At 38.7% G+C, this 24,783-nt stretch overlaps 1 protein-coding gene across 1 annotated transcript in view; it reads right to left on the bottom strand.

Annotated features, from left to right (window-relative positions):
* The window catches only part of USP31 (ubiquitin specific peptidase 31), an 86,227-nt gene that overhangs the window by 22,993 nt on the left and 38,451 nt on the right, over window positions 1-24,783 (bottom strand). Inside the window, exons 3-11 of the mRNA XM_006148317.2 lie at window positions 23,527-23,664; window positions 22,079-22,167; window positions 21,895-21,987; window positions 21,144-21,279; window positions 18,405-18,549; window positions 4,364-4,541; window positions 1,988-2,099; window positions 1,367-1,461; window positions 515-592 (exon numbers count right to left, since the gene is read on the bottom strand). Of these exons, the coding sequence (XP_006148379.1) occupies window positions 515-592; window positions 1,367-1,461; window positions 1,988-2,099; window positions 4,364-4,541; window positions 18,405-18,549; window positions 21,144-21,279; window positions 21,895-21,987; window positions 22,079-22,167; window positions 23,527-23,664 (1,064 nt within the window). The remainder of the gene's footprint in view (window positions 1-514; window positions 593-1,366; window positions 1,462-1,987; window positions 2,100-4,363; window positions 4,542-18,404; window positions 18,550-21,143; window positions 21,280-21,894; window positions 21,988-22,078; window positions 22,168-23,526; window positions 23,665-24,783) is intronic.

Genomic DNA, 24,783 nt, shown 5'->3' with positions numbered 1-24,783 from the left:
CAAAACAAACGCAAAAATACAATTACAGCTTCACAAACTGGTAATAACCAACTTATAATCCAAAGATCAAGGTGTAAGAGGGCAAAAGTGGTGGTTCAATGTTTCTATGTTTTAAAATGTTCTTAAAATGTTCCCTATGCTATTTCAAGAGCAAACTTGGAATTGGTTTTTCTGTGACTAGCCACAAATTGTGCTGATTAAATCACATGCTCTGTCCCTTGTGTCCGAGGGCAGCATTTCCATAGCTTACTCGTGTTAACTGACCTGCAATAAAAGTCCAAGTAACTGAACTTATACAGTAGCTAATGAATATAGAACTTCTCTCTCAGCAGTTAACAAATGTGTACGGGAAAGGAATAATAAACTGCTTAAAGCATTAACAATATATTTGGATACTTAACTAAAGAGAAGGGAGATTTACGTTTCAGTTCATTTGTGTTTGAGATCAAAGATATGCTACTATGATGATAATTAAAACTATAATTCTACAAAGTAAGTTAAAAGAAATACTCACAAATCTTTTGTCTCCTTGTCCCATTCTACCACTAATTTCACATGAGCAGTACCACCTGGTCCACAAGATTTTAATGCCCTGTAGAATGGGGGGATGCATATTATGTTCTAAATAAATAATTTTACTTCAATGTAATTTTGTCCTATCTGAAATCACAATGAAATTACTGAAAATCTTCATCACAATTCCCCATCAGAAAAAGTTTTCAGTGAAACCATTATAACCTCAGATTTAATAACTAGGTTATAACTGGACTGAAAAACTCCTTAAATTAGAATGTCCAATATAGAAATAAAGAGTGGAAAAAATGTCGTATCACATTACAAGGCTGTCCCCAATTGCTCACTGAAGTTCTTATGACCTTCCCAACTTTTTGTCCAACTTCTCACCCACCCAAATAGAGACTGGACAACAGTTTCCTGAAAACAGAATCCATACCTGCACCTCTCCTGCCAGAACCAGGCCCAGTCTTCAGACCATGCCCAAGGCCTGATGAAAGGTAGTCAGAGTTCGGACTGTGAAGAACTTTATATACTATGAAACTCAGGCTTTACGTTTTAGGCCACAAGTTACCATTTAGGGGTTTCAAGGAAAGCGCGCTACTTTGGAAAATTTCAGTTTTGCCGAATACAAAGTGTAATTTATTTTTAGTCCTAGAACATACATACATCATGAATTTGCTTTTTAATATGAGGACTCCACAGCTTTTCTGACTTAAAGAAAGATCATAAAACATATTCGGATATGAATCAAAAGTGAAGTACTTAATTTCTAAATGACCCTAAGAATCTAGCACAGTGAGATGGAAATCATACCAGACATCACTTGAAGTTGTTGTTGTTGTTGTTTTACCTTTCTACTGTTGGGTGGCACAGGGGCTGCTCCTCCTGGGGTAGCAAGTACGTGATTCCCACAACACTGACCACACGCAAACTGAATGGACACACCTGTATCACATGTTAAATGAGCATCAGGCTGAATTTCTCTTCAAAGGCATCCATTTCGCAGTTGCATTTCCAAAGCAGATTAGAGGTATAGTAAACAGTTCGCTCTGCAAAATGCTTTTCTCTAATATTGTTAGGTCTTGAGCCATCCCAATACACTTTAAACATGATTTACCCAAACACAATTTACGTATCAAATGTTATGCAAGACAAGTAATACATTGCTTTTGTGAACATTACCTTGATGGTCTTCTATAGGTAACTTAAGGAAGAAATCAGTATTTTTAAAATATACTGATAGATGTTCTAAGACCTCCCCAGCTGATCATGTACTAAACTTTATTAGATAAGTATTATAAAGGATTATGAAGCAGTTCAAGGAAAATCCTGCCAGCTCCTTTCATAAAATCAGGCATTAGGTTCTCAGTCTTGAAAATCTGAACACAACAAATTCAAATTGCATTGTAATGACTGTCTCTTCACTGTGTATACATGCATCCTAGGCTGGAATATTAAAATGCATACAAACCTGAATGCAAACTGTGGGCCTCAAGAAATACTTCATTTTCTCTAAGATTTCCTTCTGCAGAAGGTCCCATGCTATTGTCTTCTCTAAGTGCAGCACGAAAGGCAGTCCAAATCTAACACACAAAATATGGTAATCACCTTAAAAGTATAGCAATCCCTTTACCACTGTAATCTTTTAATCTTGATCTTTTAAAATAGAAAAATAGAAATCACAATATAATTTTAAGACAGTTATCAAAATAAACAGGAAATATAATGGTAACTCTCTTCAAGAGATTTTTTAAAAAGTTTTGATTCTAAATGAAACTAAATAGCTCATACACCAAAACGGCTTCCATAGGACAATGATGCTAGGGTATTAGGCAGCAGGAAGCAGGATTAAGGAGAAGGTGAGAAAAGAGGGTGGGAATGGACACAAGTCTGGCAAGCACTATGGGTCAAATCTATAAAGGATTAGGTGCCAGAGGAACAGATGGGGCTAGAAGACCTATCCAGCAGGCCGCTAACTCCTGGTAGTCTGACAAGGGAAGCACTGGCAAGCAAATGACATGGAAAAACCACCCTACCCTAGGCCAGAAGCCATCTGGCCTCTGCTAGGTTTCTACATCCTAGAGAACAAAGGGGGTACTATGGTTCTCAGCCTCAGCTAATGACTAAAAGGATCAAGAGAACTTTTAGAAGAGGATGTCCAAACCCAGTCCTTAGAGATTCCAATAAAATCAGTCTAGAATGAAACCTAATAACTAAGATTTGGTTTTAGGAGCTCCCAGGTGGTTCTAAAATAACCCAAGTTGAGGACCACAGGTCTGGCCTTGACTCTGATCTATGCCTCAGTCATTCAAACCTATTTGCTGCTCCCTGAATGAGTTGTACTCTCACACATCCCTATCTTTTTTTTGAGGGGGGAGAGGGTTTTTTTTGTTTGTTTGTTTGTTTTGGAGAGGTTTTCACTATAGGGCGCGTGCGCTCACCAGACAGAGACAGAAAGACAGAAAGCAAAAAATCACCCCCCAGGGGGGTGGCCACACCGCAATCCCTTCTCCTCCGTTCTCCTCTTGGGATCTTGGGCACGCACACACACGCGCCTGGCATGAGTTTTAAGCCACCGGGTCCAGGATGCGAACCACGGTCAACTACATGGGAGTCCAGCGAGATAGCCATTACACTAACTGCTGGTCCCACACATCTCTGTCTTTGTATAGGCAATTCCCTCACTAGGAATATCCCTCCCATCCTTTTAGATTATCTCCTACTGGTCCACATGAAGACGCAGTGTAGGCATTCTTACCAGGAAGCACCTTGTGGTCTGTTACCTATGCTATCTGTACCACAGTACTACCTACCTCTCCTATAACCACTGCAGGCTTAATTTTCTGCCTCCATCAATAGACTGAGTTATCTGACAATAAAATCTGTGATTTATTTATGTTAGTAGTCTAAACAACCAATGCCTAGAAAACAGCAAATGCTGAATAAATGAATGAATAAATACACGAACAAGCTAAGAGATAAAATGATTCAAGCCCACCCAGAAGCAGAAGTGCTAAGGTCAGCAAGAAATCTATTCCTAACAACTATCAAACTGCTTACTCACAACAGTAAACAGTTTGAGTCCTGGACTTAGCAGTCTTAAAAAATACTCTCAGCACCTATGCATCCATGCCCAAAGTTTCAACAGGATGAAGAAATGGAGGAGGAATTGTGGCATGACCATTCACCATGGATGGTGTTTTCTACCTCTCCTTGTCTCTCCTTGGTGAACACACATGCCTTCTGGAGAAAAAAAAAAAAAAGTTTTAATGTTTTAAGTAGCTGGATGCAGGCTTAGAGCCCCAAAAGGCACCTGAATTACAAATACACATATGAAATGAGCCTTTAGGGCCAGCCGCATAGCAGAGTGATTAAGTTAAGCGCTGTGCACTGGGAGGCAGATTCCACAGGCCTGACTACAGTCTGAATTCCAGCCACAGCAGCTTGAAAACCACACCAGGCATGTGTGCATGCATGCTCCAAGTCTTGATGGGGAAAAGAAATAAAGAAAAGAGGATTGCAGCATGACCACACTTCTACTGGGGTTGCTTTTTATTTCTTTAATATATATATATATATATATATACACATATATATATATTTGTATGAGAAAAGTCCATATATATCATATATAAAAATATTTACATATGAGTATATACTTATAATGATATGTATCATATACAAATAATTTTATACACACATACATAAAACACATACATAGCTCTCTAAAAATCAGAATAAAAAATGAACTACTAAAAGCAGTTTTTATGTCTGCTTTTTAAAACATTTTCAAGTATTAGACTCTCAAAATCTCAGCACCTATTGTTAAATCAATAGTTTTTTTTACCTTTTCCCTTGCTGCCCAGTGCAGGCTCGGTTACACACCAAGAGAACGATCTTGTCACTTCCTGTTCTTGTGGTGGGCAAGTCTACTCTCCCTTGCTTTGCTATTTGAGTAGGGGAAGACAGTCTATGATGATCCAAGCCAAATTTCAAGTGGTTTAGATTGTTGTTTAAGTGAATTCCTGAAACAGAATAGAAACAACTCACTTTATCTCTTTAAAATTCTTTTCATTCATTCATTACAAAGAAATTTACCCAGCAGAGAAAATAAGAAATTATCAGTATGAAATCTGAACTACAACCAACAAATGGAACAAATATTCTACTTTAAGATTAGTCATCGAGCCATTAAGATCATTTTTGGCATCCATGATTTCCTTTAAACTAGCCCGGCTTATCTTAAACACTAAAAATCAAAGCTCCTCATTTTAGTCAATGTTTCAAACAGCTTTAAAAAGACAATTGTGTTTGCTGAAATGATCCACCAAAAAATTTAAAGTGAGATCATGTAACCAACAATAAAATATTTATTTTAGACAATAAAGACATTTCACCCTGAATAAAGAGCCAGACTTACAAAATACAAACTACACTTACTAGACCCAGGGTCATCCTGAGAACATGCCAACTTTAACACAATCGACTAGACAGGATCAACCAGTACACATAGTTCACATAGAAGTGAACAAAAACGTGTTTGACAGGCATGTATTAGTCTTCAGAAATGCTCCAAAGTTCTGTCAATCAGAACTACTAGCAATCTAGCACCCAGCACAATGTCCTAACATGGTAGGAACTTGATAAATGCCTGATCAAATAACTTCATTTTTAAAATCCTTTGAAAGTACAGCCTCAGGGAATGATACCCCAACAGGAGAAGGGGAAAAAGAATCCTCTCACACTACCCCTATAAATAACAACAACACCAGAAGGAGAATAAAATAAGAATTCCTTAAATAAAAAGTATTTGCAGCATAATTCTGGCAATAACCTAAATATCTAGCAATACAAGACAACTTGCTCAACCTATTAAGATACATCAGCATTTTAAATGCAATTTCAAATGATGCATGTACAGTTAATGCCAAAATAAATTCCATTTAGGGTTAAACAAAAAAAAAAAAAAAACGGAAACTAGAAGTAAGGAAAAACTGAATCTTTATCAAGCTACTAGAGGGAAGAAAACTTCTTGAGCCTAATCATTAAAATGAAATCACAAAAAGAACAAGAGCAGACTTATACCTATTTTTAAACTGTGGTATGAGAAAGTAAGAATAATAGAAATCTGAATTTGAGACAATAAATGACCTCATTTTCCAGGGTCTTGGCAGAAGCGTGGGAAGACCGTGCTAAAAGTGATCAGGATTCCTAATGACACATGCCATGTCATTCACTGCATAGAAATTAAGCTATGTGTTCATACTGTGGACCCTCTACTACAGCTGTGTGACCTGGGGCTGGTTACTTAACCCTCTCTAAGTCTTAACTCTCTCATTTGTAAAGTGGGCAAAGCCTTATATGTACTAAACAAAATATTTGTAAGGCTTTAGGACAAAAGCTAACACACACACACACACACACACACACACACACACACACACTAAGTGGTATATTTTTCCAACAAAGGCACTCTCCAGCTAGAAAAAGATAACCCTTGGAATCACCGAATTCTCTTATGACTAGAAACTTTAGAGTTAACCCTAAGCAACTGGAGTAGAAAAGGGGACCTAGAGAAATGTTTAGTTGGACAAATATTAACTGGGCTCTTGCTGCTTATTAGGAACTATACAGGATTGCTAGGTACAGGAAGGTGAGGCAAAACGTGGTCTCAACTCCAGAGAGTTTCAGTGTGATGGGAAGGACAGAGGAGAACACATCATTTCCATATTATAAGCTGGTATGAGAGATGAGCAGCTGCTAGGAGTGGATCACGGCAGGGCAGTAGTTATTCAGCCTAGGGGTGAGGAGAACGGAAAAGGCCTTTGTGAACAAGGTGATCATTGGGTACTTTTTAAATGTAATACAGTTAGAAATAATTTAAATAAAAGCACATGCATGAAAATGCAACAGCTAGAAAACAAACAGAAAGGCTCCTGGGTCAAAGAATAAAACCCAGGGTCAACAAGTAGTATGGTGGTTAACATGCTGGATTCCCACCTGGCTGACCATGGTTCAAGTCCCAGACCCAGTGGCTTGAAAAAACACACCTAGTGCTTGTGCATGTGTGCCCCAAATCCCAAGAAGAGAATGAAGAAGAAACTGTATGGACATCCCCCCTGGGGGGTAAGGTGATTTCTCACTTTTCCTCCTTCCTTCCTCCCTCCCTCCCTCTCTCTGGCAAGTGCACACACCCTATGGCAAAAAACTAAAAAAGAAAAACACACTAGACCAAGGAATTCAAGGACAGTTGAAAAACCTATTTATATCAAATCACCATATTAATAAATAAAAGGGCAAACTGGCATGCAGTACTGGCATGAGGGTTGAGGCTCTAAAGCCAGGCTACCTCAAATCATGGCTCCATCACTTTCTAGCTGAGCTTGGCTCATAGGGTCCCTCACCAGAAGACTGAGAATAACAGTAGCAATCTCTGTGGTTTACAGAGAGAATTTAGTAACGGAGAGAATTAAGTAAAGTGATACATGCGAAATACACAGAATACCTGGTGTACAGAAAGCACTCAACAAATGCCATCATTACCGTCATTTTGCTATATTTTATCAAATGTCTTTTTAGAATCCTAACATTTGCTTCTGGTTTAAATCTTAGGCCACTGGAAATAGAAAAAACACGAACATAAATAATACCTATTCCAAATCTATAGCAAATACCATGCTAAATATATGCACCAGAGACATTCTCATTATAGTCAAAGAATAAGACAAGACATTGTAAGCATCATCAGGGTAATTTGCCAAGGTCCTGGAATTTCTGCAAATGTAGTAAGACCAGAATAATAAATTCCTAAAAAGCAGTAGCATATGGCCAAAATATACGGTGGGGATGGGAAAGGAATCACTGCTCACATTGACGCACCTAAGGAAAAACCTTGAAATGTATGAGACCTAGATAGAGAAAAATCACCAAATTTTCCTCGGGGATATAAAAGCCATCAATAAGGGTCGGCAGGTGGCCGTGGTGGTTAAGGACACTAGACTCCCACATGGCCGACCACGGTTCGAGTCCTGAACCTGACAGCTTGCTTTCTCTCTCTATCTCTCTTGCTCTCATTCTGTCCTTCTCTGGTCAAATTAGAATAAAGTTAAATAAAATAATTCTTTAAAAAAATAAAAAATTAAAAAAAAAGCCATCAATAAATGGAGAGACTATGTTCCTGAGTGGGAAGGCTCAAAACTATAAAAATGACACCCTCTCCCAGTTAATTCTATACATCTAATCCAATCCTAAAAGTATTATTATGAAAACTTAACAAGATTATTCTAAAGTTTATCCTAAAAAGTTAAATAAACAAAAATAGTCATTAAAAAAATGAGAAACTGAATAATGAAAAAGGAGAGGATTCTGGAGAAAGTAATGGTTTTTACCTTCCCCTTAAGTCAGTGGTTCACAATTCCTGGCGGCACACTAAAATCTCCTGGGGCGCTGGCTCGTTTGCTTACTTGCTTCTTCTCTTTCTCTCAAAGTCCAGGCCCCAAACTTTAATTGATCTAAGGTGGGTTCCAGGCATCAGTTTTTCTTTTGTTTTAAACTGCTCTTAATAAGATGATTCCAGCATGTGGTCTAGGTTGAGAACAACGCTTGACAGAGATCTCCAAGTCACTACTGATGACCAGTCAGACAGAAATTTAGTAAAACTGATGCAAAACAAAACTAAGCAAAACAGCCACTGTCGGATGAAATACGAAGATCTGAACAAAGTGGTGACAGAAAAGGGGAGAGGCAAAGATAAAGATACAAGATAGAGCAGAAGCAGGCACCAGGCCAGACTTCTAGATTTCTCACCGTTATCCTTTTCTTAAAGTTGGCTTTTTTCTACTATAATCAGAGATGAATGCTTAATTTTCTCTTTTAATAGATAAGTATTTAAGGTTCTGTACTTCTTTCTAAGCACTAGTTTGGCTGCCTTCCAGTGGCTTTTATACATATTTATTTTTCTTATTACCTAAAATAGCTCTTAATTATATTTTTTGCCCTTAGAATTAATTTTTAAACTTGGTTTCATTTTACTTACACTTATGTACTTCTGTTTATATCACTTTGTGATCCACTTATCCTCTAAATTGTCAACTTTATAAAGAATTTATTCAGATTTTAGTGTTTAGTTTACTCCATTCCCTAAAACTAGTAAATATTCCTTTCTACCTGAATTATATTAATATTATTCACATCCTCTATATTTTTAATTTTAATCTAGCTAAATATTTAACAGGTTAACAATGGCAAGTTTTTTGTTTGTTTGTTTGTTTAAGAAAAAGACACATTGCCTAGGTGTCTTGCAAAGCTGGAGGCCATATGGCCAACTGAGGGTTCAGATCCCTGGGTCAACCTAAAAACACCAGGCACATGCAAGTTCCCAGGATTCTGAGAAGCTGGAAGGCAGGGAAAAAGAAATCACAGCACGACAAGACACCATTGAAGGTGCTTTTTCTCTCGCTGACATGTATTCTACAATAAAAACAAAACAAAACAAAAATCCCAAGATTTTACAATTTCTTTTTTATTTCCCTGAGTTATCTATTGTGCTGCTGCTACTGAGTTTACAAAGTTTTGTTATTATTATAATCATTAAATAGGCAATGATCTTATTAATCCAAATAATCTTTTTTATAATTTACTATTAAACAATAAATATAATCATATTTTAATAATTTCTATTGTCTTCCATCTTTTTCTGTCCAAAATAATTTTTCATAGTTACAAAAGTAAAGCATGCTCACTGTAAAACTTGAAAATATACAATGAAACCAGCAGATGGCATAATAGTTATGTCACTGGACTCCCACATAATAGACCATGCTTTGAGTCCCAAATCCAGTGGTTTAAAACTCACGCCAGGAGCGTGTGCATGCATGCCCAAAATCCTGATAGGAAACTGGAGGAAAAGGGATTATGGCATGGACATTCCCCTAGGGATAGTTTCTCGCTCTCTGTCTCTCCAGCAAGTGCGAGTGCCCTATAGTAAAAACCTCTCCAAAAAGTAAATACACAAAAGTATTTTAAAATAATTAAAATCACCTATAATTCCAAAATCCAGGAGCATCCATTATTTTAACATATTTCTATACATAATATTTTCTACACAGCTATATATATACATATACATGTATATATATATATAACTGAACAAACTATTTTTTTCACTTATTTATAAATCACTCACACCTTCTTGCATCCTTGAAGATTTCTCCTAAAGCATGGTACTTCATGCCTAAAAGCATCCTGTGTTCAGATGTGACACATGTGTGGGTAGACTGCCCCCTACTCTTCACTACTAGTACTGTGTGGTGGATATCCTGTGCATAAATCCTTACGTGCATCTCTGGCCATTCCTTTAGGACTGCGTCACTGAATTCATGGATTCCAATATTTTTAAGGCGCCTGAATTGTGCTGTCAAACTGCTTTCTACAAAGGCTGCTTTCACACAGAGTATTAGAGTGTCCTATACAGACCTGCCAGCTTATTAAAAACTGGTTCCAAACTTGACCTAATGAAAGTAGAAAGACAAAATTTACAAATCATCATTTGGTAACCATCTAACTGATTCAGCAAGATGATCCAATGAGTACTAAACCCAGTGGGTGGCAATTTGATGAAAGTTAGGATATTTACATATTCCCAAAGTATCTCACCACAAGATACTTGATAATCACAAGCAGAAAATAGTAACTTCTCAGTGGGGGAGGCTGGCAGACATCATCTTAACCTGTCGTTATCAAAGTTAGCATCCACAGCAACAGCCTTCTGTTATGATGCCGAGTAGAACACATTAGCACATCCATGGTATTCCTTCCAAAAAACCATCATCTGAATCTAATGATGACAAAATGTATGTCAAAGTCAAATTGAGGGACATTATATAAAACAAATGGCCCAGACTCTTCAAAAACACCAAAGTCAGGAAAGACTAATTAACTGCCCCTTACAGATTAAAAGAGACCAAAAGGAAGTAACAATTAAATAAAACATGATTAGAACCTTGCACCAGAAAATGTTTATTTTGCTCTGAAGTACAACAGTGAGATAAATGGCCATATTTGAATGAAGTCTGAAGGTGACAATTTTGCAAGGCTAGAATTCAGGAACAAAGTCCAAGATAATACACCAATATGCCTAATATATACCTGAAGCCCACCAGAACATGATCATTCAGTAAAACTTCCCAGCCAGTGAAGAAATTAACAACTTAAAATCCTACAGTATTGTGGCCAGTGATGGTGCAACCATAAAATGCAATACTCTGTGAGGCAGTCTCACATGGGAGGATTCCCAGTTCAAGTCCAGGGACCTCCATGCATGTGCTGGGCATGTGCTTGCCCATGATGCAAGGCTGGCTGAAAGCTGAGGGTGGAGCCATTATCAAGACTGTTGAGGGTGCTGTGTCTGTCTCTCTCTGTCCCTGTCACTTATTGAAAAAATAAACTTTCGGAATCAGGAGTTAGTGTAATGGCTATGTTGCTGGACTCCCATGTGGTCGACCGTGGTTTGAGTCCCAGACCCGGTGGCTTAAACTCACGCTGAGCGCGTGTGCATGCATGCCCAAGATCCCAAGAGGAGAATGGAGGAGAAGGGATTGCGGCGTGGCCATCTCCCCTGGGGGATGATTTCTCGCTTTCTTTCTCTCTGTCTCTCTCTGTCTGTCTGGCGAGCGCATGCGCCCTATAGCAAAAACCTCTCCAAAAAAAAAAAAAAATGAAAGAAAAAATAAACTTTCAAAAATTGTATTGTATTGGAACCACTCCATAACATAATGGCTATGTTGCTGAATTCCCATGTAGTCGACTGCAGTTCGAGTCCCGAACCCAGTGGCTTAAACTCACGTCAGACACGTGTGCGTGCATGCCCAAGATCCTGAGAGGAGAATGGAGGAGAAGGAACTGAGACATGGCCATCCCCCCTGGGAAGTGATTTCTCACTTTCTATCTCTCTATCTTTCTGATAAGCGCATGTGTCCTGTAGCAAAAACCTCTTAAAAAAAATTGTATTGTATTGATCTGAATTTTCTGATTTGAATAACTGTACTCTGGTTATATAAAACAACACCCATGTTTTTAGAAGATCCACGATGAACGTTTTGGCATAAAGGGTCAATACATCTACAATGTACTCTCAAATGGTTCAGGGAAAAAACTTTAAATACATAGACATAACTGAGAAAGAGAAGAATTGTGATAAAACTATAAAAAATTAACATTTTGGGGCATCTGAATGAAGGGTATATGGAAATTCTTTGTACTCTTTTTATAACTTTTTACTAAGTCTGTAAGTATTTTCAAAATAAAAAGTTTACAATGTCTATTTTTTTTTCGAGGACTACTGTTTTTCTTCTTTGTCTATTAGTAGGCAAAACTGTGTTTACCTTTCACTGATAGTTCATTGATCTTTTTGCTCAGAACTTTCACTTATTAAATCAATATTTATTAGCATCCTATGCCAGGTACAAGAAGACTAATCAAAGGTAGATGGAAGATAACCTATGGCCTTCTCAGTCTTGTGGGGGACAGACATAAATAAATATGGAGAACAATGTGATCAATACCATAGTAACATTCTTATGAACAGAAGAGTTGAGTCAAAGAATGAAGACCCTAAGTCTGTTAGTAGAAGTCATAGAGGATTCCAAAGCTCAAGATAAGATTGAAAGGAGATCCTCAGGCCAAAAGAAGTGAGTAGTGCATTTCAAAAGAAGTCATAAATGTGTGTGTGGGGGAAGAACCCCACAGGAATGAAAAAAGCATGCATTATTCCTTTAAACCCCTCTGAACACCTGTGGAGCAAATACTATTCCACTCTTGCTCTTAATTATCAGAATTTGATAAGAGAGTCATGACAGACTTGCAGAAGTGGCGAGGCTGGGGAAGGTAAGAGACTATACCTAAACAGGAAAGAAGGATGGCCTAAAATGAGAATAACAGGGCAAGTGAAGTCAAAGGGATGGGTATAAAATATTCAGAAGCTGAAATAAACATTACGGTGAAGATGTGTACAGAGTGAGGAAGCATAAGAAGTGTGCTTTTCAGGGATCTATGTCTTTTCATTTGTACTTTCCTGGGAGACTAGATAGATGGTGATGTCAATATAATAAGGAATATGAAAGAGGAGGCAGTGTGAATAGGAAAAACAATAGAAAAGTAGGCTTTAAACAAAGTTTTGAATGTCTGTAGATAATTCAGGTAAAGATACCAAGTGTGTGGATACACAGGTTTGTAAGAAAGTTGCAGAGGCAGCAGATGGCATAGTGGTTACATCACTGGACTCCCACATGGCTAACTGCGGTTCAGATCCTAGACCCAGTGGCTTGAAACTCATGCTGGGCATGTGTTACATGAGTGCTCAAGATCCCAGGAGAATGGTGGAGAAGAGACTGCAGCATGGCCATTCCCCCAGGTGGTGATTTCTCACTTTCCCTCTCACTGTCTCTGTCTCTCTCTCCAGACAGCACATGCACCCTAAGGCAAAGACCTCTACCAAAAAAAAAGAAAAAGAAAGCAAGCAAGCAAGCAAGCAAGCAGGATATACACTTAGCATAGAAATACATGTGATATGTGGGTGGCAGTTCAAACCATGAGAGTTGATTAGACAGTCTAGGACAACAGGACTAAGACAAAACATGAGGACAGAGAACACTACAGAACACTGACCTCCCAGGGTGAAGAGTACTAGCAAAGAACAGCCAAGATCAAGCTTTCGCACTATCTATCTCACCATCCCTCTACTAGAATGTTCCCATCTTCATCCAAAACCCTCCTTCCTCCCTGTCTCAGAGAAAAATTTAATAATAATAATAATAATAATAAAAACCTTAGACCACATACAAAAATTAACTCAAAATGGATCACTTTCCTTCACTTTTTTAAAGAATGAGCACGATCTACCATCTAGGCTGTACACTAAAGTCAAAAGAGGAAGGCTGATTCCTCTTCTGGACCTCCTGCTCATTCCTTAATCTACCTCAGTCTGGCTTCTGCCCCTTCTAATCTACTGAACCTTCAAGGCTCCCTCTCACACTTTCTCTAAAACTTCCTATACACTTTATTTTTAGCACTGATAATACTCCTAACACACAATGATCAAGGCTAGCCTATTACAAAGAACTTACTAAATGGTGAGTTCTATGAGGGTCAATAAGCTTAGTTTTATTCTTTATGTTTATCAGTAAATCCCATATTATCTTTGCTAAATAGTTTTATAAATATCAGTCTACATAGTATCTAAGACCTAATACACAGTTCCTTTACAGCTACTGCTCATGACAATTATGCTGCAAATTAGATGATAGGTGCTTAAAACTCCTGTAACTGATTCATTCATTTATTCCAAGAGCAAAGAATGTCACCTAAATACTGGGTTATAGGTAACAGAGAAGTGGTTATAGGTAACATGAAATCAGCTTCCATTTCTTGAGGGCTTACTATAGCCAGTCCCTGTAGAACGACTGACATATCTGATCTCAATCTTGTCATTCACGCTCTAAGGTAGTCCACTGGGTATTATTCCTGTGTTTCACATAAACAAACAAAATTCAAAGAAATGGGGTAAAATAATAAGCAGAAGAATCTACACCAGGTCTGACACAAAGTCCACATGCTATCCTCTCTTGGACCAACAGAACTACGACAGTGTTCACTTCTGGAAGGTTGTTCACAAATCTGACCTGACCCTTAAAGAAAAATACAAAGAAGCATCTATTAATCTACTATCTATCTAGCTGTCTATTTCCTTCTTTGTCCCCGCCCCCCTTTTAAAATATATTTTGCCAGAGGGTATGTGCACTAACCAGAGGGAGACAGAGAGAGGGAAGTAAGAAAGCACTATCCCTGACCCATGAGGTATGCTCACACTGTAATCCCTTCTCCTTCATTTTCCCCTCCTTTTGGGATTTTGAGAATGCATGCACGCATGCCTGGGGTATGTTTTTCAAGTCACCAGGTCTACGACTCAAACTGCACAGTTGGCCATGTGGCATACATCCTCCTTAATTACCACTCCACTAGATAGCCTGCTTCTGCAATTTCACCTCTCTCTCTTTGCTGCAAGCATAACTATCTTCTCAAAAATTAGAAAATGGGAGAACTGGACAGCATAAGCAAAAGAATAAAATTGGACTCTTTACCTTAGACTACATATAAAAATTAACTCAAAATGGATGAAAGGCCTAAATGTAAAAGTGAAAACTTTAACACTCTTAAAAGAAAACATAGGGATAAATCTACATGACTTTGGAGTTGACAAAGAATTTTTAGATATAATAACAAGAGTACAAGCAACAAAGCAAAAAGCAGATAAACTGAACATCATCAAAATTAGGAACGTCTACTTATCAGAGGACATTATCAGGAAAGTGAAAAGACAACATACAGAATGGGAGAATATATCTGCAAGCTATATACTGGGTAAGGATCCAGTATCCAGCATATATAATGAATTCTTTGGCCAGCCAGCGGCATGGGGGTCAAGGCAGCTGGATCCCACATGGCTGACTGCACAATTTAAGAGCTAGGCTTGAAAAACACACCAGGCACATGTATGTGTATGTCCAAAATCCCAAAAGGAAAAACTAAGGAGAAGAGACTCTGGTGTGACTATCCCCCATGGGAGACACTTACTTTCTCTATCTGTCTCTGTCTCTCTCAGGCAAGCATACATATCCTCTCCCACATGGACAACTGCACAGTTTGAGTCTGAGGCCTGATGGCTTGAAAAACATACCAGGTATGTGTGTATACGCCCAAAATCCCAAAAGGAAAAATGGAGAAGAGACTATGGTGTGAACATCCCCCACGGGAGGCACTTTCTTAGTTTCCTTCTCTTTCTGTATCTCAGGCAAGCACACACACCCTCTAGAAAAACTGTTTTTTAAATTCATACAATTCAACAATAAAAACTAAACAATGTAATTTAAAAATGAGAAAAGGACCTGAATACATTTTTCCAAACGTGATATATCAATGTCCAACAGCCACATGTCATATGCAAAATGTAAATCAAAATCATAATGAAATAACACTTCATACCTACTAATATGACCAGAATCAAAAGGTCACTAATAACAAGTGTTGACAAGAATGTGGAAAAATTGGAACTCTCACACATTACTAATCAATATAAAATGGTGCAGTCACTTGGGAAATCGGTCTGGCACTACCCTAAATGATTAAACATAGACTTACCATATGACTGAGCAATTCTACTCCTAGGTACACGCTAAGGGAAATTAAAACATGTGTCCACCCAAAAACTTACAGGAATGTTTATAGCAGCATTATTTGCATAACAGCCAAAAGGTGAAAATAACCCGAATGTTTATTAACTCATAAATGGAAAATAAAATGTGATATATTTGGACAATGATATATTAATTCAAACCATAAAATGGAATGAAATACAGGCCCAGCCTGGTGCCACAGTCAATAGCAAACTGAACTGCAGTGCCTGAAGTTACATGCCTAACGGCGGGTTCAGATCCCAGGTTGGCCTAAAAATTCACTGGGTGTGTGTGCACATATCCAAGATCCTGAAGATCTAGAAGGCTAGAAAAGGGGGCTCAAAGTACGACAAGACTCCACTGAAGATACTTTGTGCATGTTCTCTCTCTCCCCCTCATGCTTGCATACACTATCATAAACTAGTTAACACTTAAAAAAAAAGAATGAAATCCTAACATGTGCTACAACATGGATGAACACATACTAAGTAAAGGCAATCGCAAAGGCTACATGTTAATGATTCCATTAATAGGAAAGTCTAGACTAGGAAACTAGAGAGACAGGAAGTAGAAGAGTGGTTGCTTTAGTGCTGAATGGGATGTGGAGTGGAGGGTGCCTAAGAGAGAGAGAGAGAAGGAACCAATGAGACAGAAGCTAAAGAAGTGAATTCTCAGTAAAGCCAACAGCAAAGAAAGTGGAAAGCACACACAGGTTTGAGATATAAAGAGTAACTTAAGAGTAAGAGTACGCGGAGGAGACAGAATGTAGCAGAGAGGCTAGAAAGACAGGTGAAACCTCAATCGCAAGGCGTCATATATTCTTCCACGAAGTTAAGATTTACTCTTAGAAAAAGGAGAACCATTGGTAAATCAATAAAAGCATGTAACATGGGGACCAGCAGTTAGCGTAATGGCTATGTCGCTGGACTCCCATGTAGTCGACCGTGGTTCGTGTCCCGGACCCAGTGGCTTAAAACTCACGCCGGGCGCATGTGCCTGCGTGCCCAAGATCCCGAGAGAACAGAGGAGACGGGATTGCAGCGTGGTCATCCCCCCTGGGGGGTGATTTCTCACTTTCTGTCTCTCTGTCTTTGTCTGTCTGGTGAGTGCATGCCCCCTATAGAAAAAAAAAAAAAAATCTCTCAAAAATAAAAAAGCATGTAACATGGGGACCAGCAGTTAGCGTAATGGCTATGTCGCTGGACTCCCATGTAGTCGACCGTGGTTCGTGTCCCGGACCCAGTGGCTTAAAACTCACGCCGGGCGCATGTGCCTGCGTGCCCAAGATCCCGAGAGAACAGAGGAGACGGGATTGCAGCGTGGTCATCCCCCCTGGGGGGTGATTTCTCACTTTCTGTCTCTCTGTCTTTGTCTGTCTGGTGAGTGCATGCCCCCTATAGAAAAAAAAAAAAAAAATCTCTCAAAAATAAAAAAGCATGTAACATGATCGGAACTATGTATTAGGATAAGTCTGGTGACACTGTGGAAAAATAACTGGACGGGAAAAAGCCCAGGGATAAAGATGAAAATAAAATTAATATAAAAACCAGTTAGTTGAGAGTAGTTGGAACTATGTCGGTAGCAATAGAAAGAAAAGGAAAAATGCACAGAATATGTGATCAGTTCTACTTGAATTTTCAGAAAGAAGTCACAAAGTGTGGATCCAGCCTGAGTAAAAAGAAGGCTAGTGGTATCCTTATTCCATAGAAGAAATGCAGGAGGAAGTGGTCTAAAAAAAGGGGCTCAGTATAAATGCTTATATGACTTCTAAGTAGAAATTCCAATAGACAGGTGGAAGTCAGAGAGTGGAACTGGAACCCATGGGAGCTAGTGGGGAAATCGGTTCTAAAGATCTTGGCTGTAGAAAATACTAGTAAGATTGGGTAGAGCAACAGTGCTCAAACTTTAGCTGGCATAGGAATCACCTAGAAGTCTTGTAAAAACAGACTGCAAGGCCTAGCCCCCAGATTTTCATTCACTAGGTCTGGGATAGGCCCAAGAATTTGCATATCTAACCAGTTTCCTGGTGACATTAATGCCTTAATCACTACTGGAGAAAAAGGAGAGGAGCCTCGAAAAGAACCTTAACGAACAGAAGGCCAGGAACAAATGTTGAGTTGCTCAGCAGCTCTCAAAATCAGAATAACCCCATAATTCTCCAAACACAGAGGCCAAAACAGGCTAAGTTCCAAATCACAGCCGAAACACAGTAAAAGGAAAAGCACTGTCAGAGTGTTACTCTATTTTCCACCAAGTAATGAAGAGTAAATTTCTCAAAAGCAGCTATCAAGAAAACATGCTGTAGCAAAGATTTTAAAATTGGCAAAAGAGCTAGTAGCAAAACTACAAAAAGAAAAAAAAAATCTACAGCATCTTCCCAGGTGGCATCAAAAAATACCAAAGAAACCACTAAAGGGAGGACATAGACTTGAACTCAATAAGGGGCTGTCCCAGCAGCAGGCATTATCTTTGCCTAAAACAGTAAAGCTGCCTTCTGCGTAACTAGATTACCGTGAAATTTATACCATTGTTTTGAAATGTATGTATATTTTACCACAATTTTAAAAAAATGTATACCATCATATAACACACATCTAAAAGGGTAGACAGTTTTCAGACCTGCAAACCCAGGCAGAATTTTGAATGCTGGTGCTCATTTACCTCTTTGACTGAGAATTCCTTCAGGCCTAAATATTTCTGGAGTCTCAAAGGCAAAAATGCAGTCGCTTTCATGGACCGTTTCCAGGTCGTCTGTATCACAAAAGGAACGGTGGAACCCATCATAGTACATTTCTGTTAACACAATCTAAAAACAGGAAAAATGCACACAGTTGTGTAACTAGAAATTCAGTATGAATCGATCTCCCAATTTCTCTTTGAACTCCAGATCATCAGGATTTGCTGTGTCTGAGAGCTCTGAAACATCTCACAGAATCCGATTATTTGACTTCAATAAGAGAATCTGGGAAGCATAATACCCTTTATAACTGTGTAACAGTATACCCCAATTTCAGCACTCTATGGTAATAAATCCAGAGTTCTTCTAAATTTTGGTGGAGAAGAGACCCAAGAGATTAGAAGGGCTACTCTTGTTTCACAGGAGGAAGAGAGGTTGAGAGATTTGTCTCAGGTTCTACTACTATACAGTCTCATGGCAAGGACAGTCCACACCTGCCTCCCATGACTTTCTCCCATAGCACTGAATTTCTTCTATTGGGTTAAAAATGTCAAATAACCACGGATAGATGTATTGGGGAAATATCAATTCAAATATCCAACAGTAACTAGTTAAATACATTATAGCTGTACTGGAATTATTATAAAGTTGTTAAGAAGAATGAGCTACCTACATGTGCACTAACATGAAAAGATCTAAATTAACAAAAAGCAAGGTAAAGCACAATATATGTAAATGATGCTGCTTTTATAAAATAATGTAGTATATGAACAGAAAAAAAGTGAATAGGGCCTAGCAAGTGGTGTGGTAGTTAAGGGTGCTAGACTACCACAAGGCTGACTACGGTTCAAGCTCTGGACCTGGTGACTTGCTTTCTCACTTTTCCTCTCTCTCTCTTTCTGTCTGATCCAACTGGAAAATAATAATAATAAATAAAGTTGAATAAAATAATTCTTTAAGGGGCCGGCAGGTGGTGGCGTGGTGCTTAAAGGTACTGGACTCCCGCAGTGGTCCGAGTCCCAGACCTGGCAGCTTGCTTGCTCTCTCTCTCTCTCTCTCCCCCCCCCTCCCTCTCCCTCTCTGGTCAAATTAAAATAAATAAATAAATGTTAAATAAAATAATTCTTTTTAAAAAAGAAAAAAGTGAATGAATTAATAACATGATATTAAAAATAGTAACCCTCAGTACTAAGATATTATTAGTATAAGACACTTTCCCTTCCTAAGTTTTATTTCTGAAATGGGTATTTAACAATGAAACAGAAAAACAAAAGATGGGGAGGAAAACAATGGAGACATTTAGAGGAACTTCATTATATGCTCAGCAGCACTGTCTACTGAAAAAGCACTGGACTGGACATGAGGATGTTCCAGGCCCAGCCTGCCACCACCTAGCCCTGTGACCTTGAGCAAGTCACATGGTTTCTCTGAGTTCCTTCAACCAAGGGGTTGGACCGGACCCTAACATTCCCTCTACCAGCACTAACATTCTACCAGCCTCTGTGGTGAAAGAGACTGGTGGCATAGTCTACAAATAGCCCAGGAAAAATGTTCCTGGCACATTTTCCTTCCAATGAATTTAATGGTCATGTTGTTTTTCTGCTGGTAAACATGCAAGTAGAATTCACTCTCTCCAGCAGCTGAGGTCAAAAGCAAACTTATAATTATTTCACCAATATAAAACACATGCAAGAGCCAGACAGACTGGAATTTCTAAAGATGCAACCAGAACCACCTTGGACACCACCAAAGCCTCTCTCCCTCTGTTTCTGTCGTTCCCCTTTTTATGATGGAGGTGGGAATCAATGACTTCTTCAGAGTAAAGAAGAATATGAACATTTTATCAATGTGCCAGTACCTGGCACACTGAAAATATGAGACATTTGCTATATCAGGGCAATACTGCTGGTTCTATTTGTTTTACTGTGGTAATTTCCCAAATGAGACTACACGAGGCCGAAGCACAAAACCCCTTTATATTCAAGTGATTACAAAGCAGTTTCAGAAGCTATCTAGGGAAAATCCATTTAGCCACTGAGTCATCTTTCCTTAGTAAATCTTGAATAAGAGATACTTTCCCATATAAAATCATAATGGTAAATTGAGTAAAAGTTGTACATAAAAATAAGTCACAAACAGGCCAAAAGTATTCTTGGTCAACTTAAATATAACTTATTATCAGAGGCGTACCCCAAGAAAAGGAGGGTATGACTTCCTCTAATCTAAACAGGTAAGAGACTTTGCTCCAGGAAACACAGTGAGCATCTATTATGTACGGAATATTGTACGAGCAACATGTCCATTCTCATCATCAAAATGGGAAGCTGTTTTTAGGGTCACTATTTGTGTTTTCTAAGCCTCTTTGACAGTCACATACCACAAGGTTGTTCTTCCTATTGTCCACATGCACTTCCATAAGAAAAATTTAAGAGGGGTTAATTATATTTTAAAAGCAAAATTATAATAAGGTCTTGGTGTAAAGTCACAGCTTTTCCTTAAAAAAAATAAAAAAAAATCCACACACACTTAAATGAAGCATGGTAAGTTTCTCTATACATTTTACTCTTGGGGACTTGACTTTTTTTTTCTTCTTCAACACTAGGTGCAACTGGTTTTAAATTTCCCTCTAACCATATATGGCAGAGAACAATAAAAAAATTCCAAGAGAACAGAAAGCAGCACTTTTGTGGCTCACGTGTAATTGGTCTTTGCTGGCTTATTACCTGATCAGTGGGGATCTTTGTTTCCATAGACACTGCTTCCCGAAGTCTGGCGACAGTCCCAGACAGAGGCACAGCCACGCCAATCCTCATGCAGTGAGAACACTTCCCTTGATACACTACAGTGACATAGAGAGGCCTGTACAGATCAAAGTCAGATCTTCTCATTAGTCACTTATTTCAACTAAAACACAGAAAAAGCAAAAGACACCTGATTTGAAATCAACACAAAACTGAAGCTACATCCTTAAGAAATGGATGTAGCTGGAAGTCAACTAGAGAAACTTCATTTGGACCGAAGCAGAACTCACAAACACTAAATAAGACTTTTGAAAAGTCAAGGTTCATAGAACAAAAATATAACATTATCCATACTTAATTCTGCACTTTGTATTTTCTTTAGTGTAGCATAATTCTTAGAAGTTTTGAGAAATAGTGTGAAAGCAAGCAAGAAAGAAACAAGAAGTACAATGTAAGTTTCTAAAGAATCTAAAAGTCACTCAACAACCCTCCCCTTACCTCCAGTTGATCTGCAGAGGACCAACTGAACCAAATACCTGCTTGCTTGCCTCATGCACCTGCTCACCCTGCAAACTCAGGCAGGCATCTATTTATATAAGGATTTCATAATGCTCATATTCAATTTATCATTAATCTCCTAACTTGTCTAAATAACCAATAAGACCTAACAGTCCTACACAGGAAAAGGAGCACTATCAGAATGTAGTCTTAATTTTATCAAGTCTATTCTTACCTTGTGTGGGGTAGAGGAATTGGCAAAGAAATGCAGAGAAAAGGGTCAAAGGTGTTGCTTTGTTTTTGACAATGAGGACATGTCAAAGAAGATCTTCAAAAACAAAACATAAGAAACTCACATTAGGATCACTGAGAACTATGCCAAGCACACAAGATAGAGGGAACATCTGATTTATTCATACCTGTATTGGGCTTGAAAAAGTTCTTGTACAAAAGTGCTACAGACAGGAAAGGATGGCCCCTCGGGAATCATGTCAGTCTCTGATGGTGGCTAAAAAAAAAAAGGAAAGTATAATTTCACAGACTAGAAGTACCAGTTCTTGATTGAAAATGAACCTAAAAAGTCACAAATGTCCTTGACTTCCTTTACAAGGTCTGCACCAAGTCCAGATGCTTCAGTGACAGGAACCAGAATGCAGCAGACAGGAGATGGGTCACATGGACTCTCCTCTCAAACAGACTCTGCCATCAACTGTGTTCATCTGTCTCCCCATTCAGGAAGTCAGGCAAACTCTCGTTTCTCAAGATGCTCCAATCTCCTTCCAAATCTCCAAGTCACCGTCCCATCAGCCTCTTCCAGGAAACAATCTCCACCCCTTTGAAAGTACCAATTCTTCCATGTCTAAATGCTCTAGTACCTATGAGCTATGCTGCTCATTTTAGTGTCTAATCATACTCCACTTCATATTTCATTTAACCTTTTCATGTCCTTTAGTAACAATTAGTAACTGAGCATCTGCTATCACATGCAGACAGGACATTAGGAAACAAAGAAGATACAGGGCCTGACCTTAAGGCTATCTCAATTTGGTAGGGGAGTCAGCCACACCCATCTAGTCATATCACAGTATAAAGTGTACAGGTATAAAAGGACCTTGAATCAGAATAATATAACTACTTACCAAAATTAAAAATTTAAAATTTGAATTACAGAATTATCGAACACTTTAAAAGCTGCAAGGAAGAAGTCTTTAGTCTTAATTTTTTCCATTATACAAATCACTTTCTCCATCATATTAAGGTTTTATGTGTAAAAACTGAGAATGAACTTGTTATGTTCCTCATTGAACATGCTGGGGATTCAGTTTCTGTGCTAGAATCCAATCCTAGCAGCAGAGACATCCATATATTTCTTTATTATATTTTCTTCCCAATAATCTGTGGGGTGTATATCTTATCAGAACAGAAAGAACACACTGCTTTAAAACTAGGTTAATGAGATATTGGGTTGTCAGGAAAGTCATGATGCATTTTTGCATAGAAAAACAGGAAAGTATGTCACGATTTCTCCGACAACCTAACAGAATCCCTTAAATTTAGTCTAAAGTTAGGCATACATGCAAATGATCCCCCTCTCATTGTAAGTTGAGAAGGGAAAACTATAAGTTCCCTGGAAAAGATGTCTCCTGTATCTAACATAGCCAGTCCAGGAGTAAACAAGGTCAAATAGCCTTTAAGTATCTGAATTTAATAATTACCAAAAACCTCATCAATTTCATTATATAAGCTCAACTAGGTGCCCTGCCACAGTTCCTTAATAGAGGTTTGGGATAGGAAGCCACACGCTCTCCTTACTCCATTCACTGGTGGTCACACTCCCTGACTGCCCCAGTGGAACATATATCCTCACCTTCAGAGGAGGCTGGCCACTCTGCTTCACAGCATGATTGAGGTCCTCGTGAACTCGATCCAAAAGCCACAGCAGAAACTCCTGGGCGTCATGCTGGGAATTTCCCCGATACTGCAGCGCATTCTTTGACACGATACTCTAATACAGGTAAACAAATTGGGATGAATCGTTGTGAGTTCCTTTCTTTAAGGATGACTATTCATAATCCCAAAAGAGGGATGCAGGAGCCCAAGGGTATTAGAGAGTACTTCCCAGACGGACAGCAATGTGAGAACAGATCTTAATGTAAAAGCCTCACCCTCAGAAACATGTGCATTTATCCAGTAATCCTTCTTTTAGAAATATATCTAAAGAAACCACCAGAAACCATGCCAAGACTTCTAAGAAGATATTCATTGGGATGCACTTCATGGCCTATGAAGGCAGCTGGATCCCATATGGCCAACTCATTTTGAATCCCACCCTAGTGACTTAAAACACACACCAGGCCATGCATGTGTGCCCCCAAATCCTGACAGGATATAGAAAGGGACAGGATGGGACTACAGGTGACCATACCTCAATAAGGGGTGCTTTCTCCCTTTCTCTCTCTCTCTCTCTCTCTCTCTGTCTCTCACAAATAAGCACAGGCAACCTATTAACACTTCAACAACAACAACAAAATATTAATCGGGGGTGGGGGCTGCCAGGTGGCATGATGGTTAAGGGTGCTGAACTCCCACATGGCTGACTGCAGTTCGAGTCCCAGACCTGACGGCTTGCTTTCTCGCTCTCTCTCTCTCTCCCTCTCCCTCCCTCTCTCTGGTCAAAATAAATAAACAAATAAAGTTAAATAAAATAATTCTTTAAAAAATATATTAATCAGGGTTTATAATAGAAAAAAATTGCTATCTTGGATATCCTCAAAAGGGGAATTCATTAAATAAATTGTGGTATAACTAACTACACAACCATTCTATAGCTATATGTATTTATATATACCTGGGTTCGTACACATACATTTCCTGGCTCTGCCTACTGAAAGGCACAGGTGCAGTGTTATACCAGGAACAAAGTGCATGTCAAAGGGAGATAGGAACCAACATGAAAGAGCTCCCAGAAGTCCCAAAGAAGGAACCATATGAGCACCAAAATCAGTAATATAATACTAGATTATAAACTAAATTATTAAAAAAAAAATCTATGCTGATATATGTAACTAAGTGGCTGATGAATAAGTGAGTGAGGGAAAAAAGAGAAGGCTTCCTTACAAAGGAA

Source organism: Tupaia chinensis, unplaced genomic scaffold (assembly GCF_000334495.1).
Source record: "Tupaia chinensis unplaced genomic scaffold, TupChi_1.0 Scaffold000231_2, whole genome shotgun sequence".
In the NCBI taxonomy this organism is placed as follows: Eukaryota; Metazoa; Chordata; class Mammalia; order Scandentia; family Tupaiidae; genus Tupaia; species Tupaia belangeri.
This window is presented reverse-complemented; position numbering and strand designations above follow the sequence as displayed.